Here is an 8,368-nt window from a genome sequence, read left to right as displayed (position 1 = left end):
CCCCCCCCCCCCCCACACTTTTCTGTCTCTAGTTGCATTTTCAGCAGACACATATAAACGCAGAAGTGATCTTCTCATCTAACTCTCAGTTAGAAATAAAATTGAACAAAATGGCAAACTATTTCTTTAAGGGTAATAATGGATGACATTTAAAAATGGTTGGTGGATCATTTCTTGTGTTTGACCTAATTTTCTGACTAAATAAGCTGCAGATCTACTCATCTTTGCACACATTTTAAAAATGCCCTTGCCACCAGCTGTTGGGAGCATCAACACAAAGCTACTCAACACGTGTCAGGGCTACCAGGGTTTTACCTGCAGCCCTTTGATCATGGCGATGACTTCCACCAGGGCAAACTTCTCCTCACTGGTGTAATTGTATCGCGTGGCTCGTTCGTATTCCTCCGCTGTGCCTGGACAGTCCTTGTTACAGAATTTATCTGTGGGATGAACCAGCTTCCACGAGTACTAAAAGAGACAAGGAGAGCTATAAATATATCAAAGCTACAACGATCGATGGCAAAACCACTAACTTTTCATACCTAAGCCCACGCATATTGCCTGTTGCACAACCATTCTCTAAATACAAACACAATCAACCCACGGTCTCCCCCAGAGAAGTTGTTTAGACGGGTGACGATTGTCTTTTCATAAAGAGGGCCTTGGCCCAGTCCCTGATGGCAGCATTGATGTAGAGCCCAATAGTTCCTGTAATAACAGAATCGGGGATGGAATCCTGAAATTGAGGATTTAAAAAAGCTGAGCCAATTCCATAGGGCCCTACATTAAGTCTTAGCTTGAAGCTAACATTGACACTATGTCTAAGTTTCCAACCCAGCCGCCCCACTGTATCAAAAACTGTTATATATTACTACTATTATATTAAAAAACTATTCCCAGTGGCTTAGGCCTGGTGGGGGGGAAATGTAGGCCCAGAGGGCCACTAGTCTTGCAACTTACAGGGGGGAACCCTGCAACCGCTTGCTTTACTCACCACTTCCATGACGTGCGTGCTCCACTTGGACAGCAGCTGCAGACCCCTGAGAGCGAGGTCGAACAGCTCTCGGTACTCCTCGTCCGACTTCTGGCTGTCCAGGCCCGAGCCTGTCACCACTTCGCTGTTGCTGTAGCGCGCCAGCTCCGAGATGAAGCGGATGTGGTCCTCCCTGATCTGCACCATCTGCTCGCACAGGTTGTACTGTGGTGAGATGCTGCTCTGGGTGCACGTCCACCTGAGCACAAATAAAGAAAATGGTAGGGTTGAGGGGTGGGCGAGAGCAGATGGCATGGCGGTCCAGATCAGCTACTTTTGTGCTTGAGAGCATATCTGTGCACAAGGGTTTGTAGATGTCTAGACAGGTCCTCTTACTTGGACTTGTTTTCTTCGTAGTGGGCACTTGTCTCAATGTAGCGCGACAACTCTATCTGCATGTCTCCAAAGAGTGGCACCACTTGAAGCTGAAAAACAAAGGGAGACAATGTCCCACACTCATGTCATGTACACAAATACAACTCTGGATAAAAGAGATGCCAAGAAAGCAAATGCCTTACTTTGAAGAACTTATCAATCTTGCTCAGGTTGATCCTCTTTTTGGCATCGAGTTTATAGATATTACTGACGTTCCCATCCATAAGGTACAGACCAAAGCCCATCACCTGACCGGACACACACACACACACACACGCACACACGCACACACACATACACAGGCGCACACACACACGCACACACGCACCCGCAGACACACACAGTCAGAGGTGGTTCGTTTCACATCAGCAAAGGACATTTAGCCTGCTAAAGATCCCAGTATTGACTGATATAGGTGGGCAGCAGGTAAGGATGTGTGTACCTTAAGCAGCATGTGTTTCTCACTGGGTGTCAAATACATCTTGTTCTCATAATAATCTACACAGATGTTGACAATGTCTGCCAAAAGCTCCTCGTAGCCGGGAATCACCTCCAGCTGTTGGTGCAGGCACTACATAGGAACAGAAACAGAAAAACAGGTCATCTTCACATACATTCCTTTACATGCAAATGTCAGAAAGGCCTCATTCTACACTGCAAATAGACATAAATACTGACATTGACAACACTGCATTAAAAACTTGAAACTCAAAAAGAATCAATCAGAAAAATTACATATTTTAAAAAGAAATGGGCCTTTTTTCATTGTGTGTCAAATAGGCTTTCAATTGGCCTTTTAGTCATTAAAAATGCTGAATTTATAAGGGACCATGCAATATTTAAATTTAACTAAAATTAGAGAGTATGTAAGGTAAATACAGGTTGTTCAGCAGAGCAGAGGTTCATGTTTACGTTAATAGCTCACATTGCTCCGTAAGACACTTTTATTCAGGCTGCACTACCTGTCACGTCACTTTTCAAGAGTACAAATGTGACTCATTTATCTGCTCATCTTGTCTAGTGAGTCATTTCCTGTTCAGAATGTTGCAGAAATTGTTAAATTAAAAACTAAATATGTGTAGGGACCTTTCAATCAAAAGGCCTATTTTTCTTCATTTTATTTTTACAAACATACACTGAAAAGCAGCCTTGAATCCCTTTACAAATGCAGTACGTTGTACAAAAACTCTCTTTAATTCATTGAGTAAAGCTTCCTCCATCTCCTTCCAATCTATAGTTAGACCTTCTTACGCCACCTGCCGTAAAGACAGTCTAGAGTCTGGACACCAACCTGAGTGATCCTGTTGTGGTTGGCTAAAAACATTGAGAGGTTCTGGGACTCCTGGATGGACTGAGGGTCTGCCATCTTCCTCAAGAATTGAGCTGCCCTGGAGGCAGAGGAGGAGAGAAATGTTACCTTGGCTATAACTAGACTAATCTACTGTACATGAGGATTCCTTCACTTATGGTTCCCTACCTTTTGTAGGCAGAGTGATCGTTCTTAACGCTACACTTCATGTTCTTCAGTTCGTCCAGCACTGCAAACATGTTAATAAATTTGCCCAGAGTGAGCAGATAGGCCTCCGACACAAAGTCCTTCCTTCTCTCTGCATGACACAGACGCTTCACTTCGCTACAGAAACGTTCTATGGCTTTCCGCTGTAAAGACAAAGAAATCAGGATATATGGAGCGTTTAGAATAAGTTACAAACACACAACTTTGTGCCCAAACAAACACCAAGCATGCAAAGTCTGAAATGAAAATGTACTTCGTTAAATGAGCCTGATTGCAGGGTAGCCTAGGCATGTTGCTCTTGACCTTTTCAGGCTCAGTTAATTATAAAATATAAAAGACACTGTCATGCAGCCGAGTCTTACCTGGAAGTACATGAACTTCATGAGCTTGGTCACTTCAGGTTCTAACACCTCCACGGTTTTCTCATAGATCTCCACTCTGTTGGGCTGCTCATTGCATTTCACCTAGCAAGCACAAGAGGGTGGCATTGTACAGCTTGATATACTAGCAGTAGCAGTAGTACAGTTTTTGGTTCAGCTAGTTAGTGCAACATTATAGTTTGTTTGCAGGTAGTCCCGCTTTGCCAGACCCTCCTCCAAAGCTCACTGAAGGAGGATCTGGCAACTCCCCATAGCATTACTGGATGGGAGGAAAAGGTTTAATGGCATCTCTTTAAACCAATCAGAACCACCAAGGATTTCTATTTTCATTTTTGTACAGTATAAGTTGCAATTGTCCAGTTTGGGGAAATCCTGTAATGAGCAATAATGAAGTCAACCAGTAAAGCAGGCTAATCTTAAATCTTTAATCTTCATCTTAAGTGCAGGAAAGACTCTGATAGCTTCTTATTCGGTGCCAAATGAAGTCCGGTTTGATAAGAGAACAGCCACATTTCGTGTTCAACCGGTGTCATAGTTGCACGATAACATGAAGTTTGTCTGTGTTTTCAAGATGCCAAGTGATAAGGAACTTGCAGGTTGAACTGTGTGTGTGTGTGTGTGTGTGTGTTACCTGGGGAATGGCTCTGGAGCAGCTTCTCCAAGTGTAAAGCATCACAGCGTACTCATGTCCTTCCTCCAGCATCTCATTCTGCATAAAATGGACAAAATACCACAGAGACATCATTCCTTCTTAATGCAAAGTTACAGCAAACGTGTAACTGGCAAAGGCCTTTACTTTATTAATCCCTTACTTGTTTTGGTCTTATCCTTGTTTAATATGTGTATGTCATGAAAGGAGATTTTGCTAAGGCACTCAACACCACTAAACATTTCCAAGGTCTCAGACGAGTCACATATTCCAGGATGAATAGGGCTTGATAAATATTTTAGCAGGGGAACATTTCTTCCATTCAGAAGTAGGTGAGACAGATGTCTCAATCACGCTAAAGACAGGCGTGTCCTTAAATAGACTGGCTTCAAACTCAATGGGACTTCCTGATTAAATAAGGTTAAATAGAGCACTACTTCCCCTCTTTGCCAGTCAAATCCCACTCTCCACTTATTCACCATCAGGGGGAAAAGGTTTACTGGTCCACAGCCTGCCTCCTTCACCAGTGTGTGAGGGATGTGTGTGTCTACATGAGTGTGCATGTGTATGTGTGTGCTCTGCCACTGGCCTAGCCAAATCCCTAACAAAAGAGCCAAATGACAATCAATTCACACTAAACAAGGCTCTCTTTAAGGGAGTGAGGCTACTTCCCACAGTCAGAGTTGTGTTCACTGAAAGGGGGACAGCAGCTATTCAAGATAGACAAAAAACAAAAACTGATTCAACCAATCAGATGTAAAAACCAACACGAGTGCAAGCCATGACATGTTCTTTTTTTTTTTAACTGGAGCACATTTCTCACCATGCTGGAGTGGACTGTAGCTTGCTCTATATAACGGGCGATGCCAGTCACAAATGCATTCCTGTCTTCAAAGTTGGTGTCAAAATTAGCCTGCAGAAGGAGGGAGAAAAGAGTCAAAGGGGGTCACTGAAAATAAGTGAACAACTGGGGATGATCGGTGGGTGGCGGTGACAGCGTGTGTGAGTGTGTACCTGGTACATGATAGAGGAGGGAGGGGGTTCGATGCATGGCTGCTGGTCCGGGAGGGGCAGCTCCTCCAGCAGGTCCACATTGGACAGGGCATCCTCCAGGGTCACGTGGGTCGTCATGGTAACAAGGCGTCACTCACACAACACCCCAGTCTGAGAGGAAGAGAAAGGGAAAGAGAGAGCGAGGATATGAGATATGGTCAAAGAAGAAGCTCCATTACAAAGTCAGAAGAGGAAAAATGGGACTTAAAATGCAACCAGGGGTACTTGTAGCCTAGAGGGTTATTCTGAAAGATTGTGTACAAGATATGATTAAATAGATAATATGATTTGATTAAATAAATACATCCTTTGAGTCAGAACAGCTGAACACTATGTACCAACTAAGAATGCAAAAAAAATAATGAGCAAGCGAGAAGTTAAACCAGTTAGCTAAAAGAGTTAAACATTTTGCTAAAACTAATTGGACAATTGTTGATTTTGTTAGCTAAATAGTTAGCTAAAAGTAAAAGGGTTGAAATAATTAGCTACATAGCTAAAAGGAAAAGGTAAAATGGTTGAGATGGTTAGCTAAATAGTTAGCTAAATATCTATAAGTACAGGACTGGGAAAATGGCCGCCTGAACTGGGACACGTTTAGAATGTTAATGCTTACAGCTGTCAAATGGTTCCAGTCAGAGGCTGCAGTGTATTCACTCAGGAACAATACGCTCAATATGCTCTTGACGTGTCTAGACTCCACTTCCTCTTAGCTAACGCTGTTTGGGCTGTGTGGTGCAGTACGTGTTCACTCTGCACCTGTATCCTCTCCCATTTCACTGTATGTCAGTATCAGACCAACGCTCCGGGGGAGGGGAAGGCACACTCTCACACTGTCTCTTTCTACCTTTTTATTTGACTAGAGGCATATCTGAAGCGTATCATTCTTGAAAGGCCCAAACCTAGAAATCTTAATAATCTGAGAGAGGTGGAGAACGGTCTGACAGTGAATGACATTTGACACGAACAAAATGCGAAGGCAGTGGAACCACTGGCAAATGTGTCTTTAAGCAAGCTGATATTTAGTGCTTTTAATAATTATAATTGAATTGGGGTGAATATATATATTTTCTTAATATCAACTCACTTCTGATTTTGTACTTCCAAACTTTGACTTGTAATTGCTTTACATAGTTATATTTCTTTTGCATCCTGGTTATCATGATCTGTGTATCAAACTGCTTTTCTATTTCAGAAGGTTCTGGTGTCTTTCTATGTTCTTATACTGATGTTACTTCCTTTACTGTGTTGCTTTCTTTGTCTTTGTAACTGACTCGATGTCATTGCAAGTGAGGGCTGATCCTCAGTAATCTCTCTCTCTCTAAATAAAGGTTGAATGAATGAAAACCCAAAATATGAACACAGAATCTACAGCTACTATATTCATTATCCTCCAGCTGATCCTATCTTGGAATACATGGCGTGACCCCTCTTAAAATGGTAAAGCTATTGCAGTGCCCTGTTCCTCATTATAAAACACCAGCCCAGCCAGAGCAGTGTGTAGGTGCCCACCCGTATATCATGTGCCTCTCAGAATTGTGTGTTTTACGTCTGACCTGGCAGACAGCGCTGACAGGGACGATAATCAGCTTAATATTCACAACCAGAGAGAGCCGAACAGAGCTGAGAGGGCCAGGGGCCAAACGGCCAAAAAAAGAAAAGAGGCAGATAAAACTAAACGTGAATGTCTCTCTTCTCTCTGCCATAGCAAGACAAAGAGCTTGCAGTTCCAGAACGGCAAGTGTTGCATAAAGTTAAATTGTTAAAAAGATACAGTCATTTCATATTCAATATAGATAAAAAACAGCTTTTCATTTGTCCTGGAAGTCAGCTCCATAGAGGAGCCTGCCAACTCCCAAAACACAGTAATACTTGTACACACACAAGTTGCAGTTAACACATGTAACGGTCAAAGCAGCTGCATGTTGACAAATATAGCCAATGTGTAATATAATTATGTACTATGTGTGTACATATGTATTTGTTTTTCTCTTAAATTGATCCCGATCCGGATGACAGTCATTCTTGTAGCCAGCATGGATGTCGTAACCTAGCCTACATAACACATACAGGCGCCTACATTATACATTGATGTTGATCATGCCCACATGCACAGGCACACTAATACTGTATGATCACAAATAGAGTAAAAAGGGGGTGGGCAGGGTTTCCTGTCACATCAAACTGTCATGGTTAACAGATGCAGAAGTTGTATTTGCATAAGGTAAGCCACCGGTCTTCAGGCCACGATTTAGACGGATGGCTGAGTCATTAAACTTCTAATAAAAACTTTGGTAAGCAACACATGCATTGGTACAAAAAAAGCCAGGCAGTCATATATAAAATGGTAAAAATGTTCACTGAGTGAGGTTTAGTGCTTTTCTACGTCAAATCTATTTTGCCATTATCTGTGTCAGTTATATTATTTTATATTACATTATAGCACATAGCTCCACTGAGATGCTGGGAATTGTAGTCCTTTGCAGACACTTTTTATGTGTGCTCAGTAGTCTAGTAGTCACAATGAAGATGTGACTAATTTTGATACAAGTATGAAAATTAAATCAACGATACTGGTGTACACTGATGAAGACGATAGGCCCTGTGCTACTGCAACCTTGTAATGGTTGAGTTAAAAAAAGAATTTACAGCCTGGATTCATAAACTCTCTGATTCTTTGAAGAGGGAGCTGGTTATTTTTAACTGTTCAGCTTATAGAAAATGAAACATGCAGCTCACTACAAGGAGTTCTGTCAGTGCTGCTAAACTCCCATCTGTGCTTGGGATTACAGACGGGGACTGAAGCCTGGGTCGGCTGAATAAACTTTCCCACCCTGTACCCGACTCTGTTCAACAGTTGGTGTGTCTGTGTGTGTGTACATGTGCATCTTTACAAAGCAAAGGGCCCCTTCATTCCCTTCTGGACACTTAGTAACCTAGCTGTAGGCCTGTTTTACACTGGAACGACCAGAAATCCCACAAAGTAGAAGGACTTGTTCATCATCAATAAATATGCATAGCAAAATAGCCTCTGGCCAGTCTGACATTATAACTAAGGCCACTACACATGATGACCGTAGGTCCGACCTCCTCATGACAGCACTGCACTAAACCATAAGGGATCCGAGGGCTTTGAGGAAGGCTCCCAATATTACAACCCAAAAGAAGAATGGGAATGACCAGGAAAAGTACAAAAATAGCAAAAAGCTGCATTTTTAGAAGAAAAGCAAGACCATGTGCTGATAGGTGTGTGTGTGTGTGTGTGTGTGTGTGTGTGTGTGGGTGTGTGTAACGTCTTGCCTGAGAGAAAGACTGCGAGTGAGAGAAAGTGTGTCATCTCCAGGGTCATACTACTCAATGGGATG

At 42.5% G+C, this 8,368-nt stretch overlaps 1 protein-coding gene across 2 annotated transcripts in view; it reads right to left on the bottom strand.

Moving 5' to 3' along the window:
* Positions 1–8,368, bottom strand: part of cyfip2 (cytoplasmic FMR1 interacting protein 2) — a 19,848-nt gene that overhangs the window by 10,706 nt on the left and 774 nt on the right. For both annotated transcript variants that reach the window (XM_034882990.1, XM_034882991.1), the window contains exons 2-12: positions 4,968–5,117; positions 4,777–4,866; positions 3,936–4,013; positions 3,287–3,388; positions 2,886–3,067; positions 2,700–2,796; positions 1,851–1,979; positions 1,552–1,656; positions 1,370–1,458; positions 995–1,232; positions 316–468 (exon numbers count right to left, since the gene is read on the bottom strand). In XM_034882990.1, coding sequence (XP_034738881.1) covers positions 316–468; positions 995–1,232; positions 1,370–1,458; positions 1,552–1,656; positions 1,851–1,979; positions 2,700–2,796; positions 2,886–3,067; positions 3,287–3,388; positions 3,936–4,013; positions 4,777–4,866; positions 4,968–5,084 — 1,380 coding nt within the window. In that variant the 5' untranslated portion in view covers positions 5,085–5,117. The remainder of the gene's footprint in view (positions 1–315; positions 469–994; positions 1,233–1,369; positions 1,459–1,551; positions 1,657–1,850; positions 1,980–2,699; positions 2,797–2,885; positions 3,068–3,286; positions 3,389–3,935; positions 4,014–4,776; positions 4,867–4,967; positions 5,118–8,368) is intronic.

This window comes from Etheostoma cragini, chromosome 10 (genome assembly GCF_013103735.1).
Source record: "Etheostoma cragini isolate CJK2018 chromosome 10, CSU_Ecrag_1.0, whole genome shotgun sequence".
Lineage (NCBI taxonomy): Eukaryota > Metazoa > Chordata > Actinopteri > Perciformes > Percidae > Etheostoma > Etheostoma cragini.
Note: the sequence above shows the minus strand (reverse complement) of the source record. Positions and strands in the feature narration are given on the sequence as shown.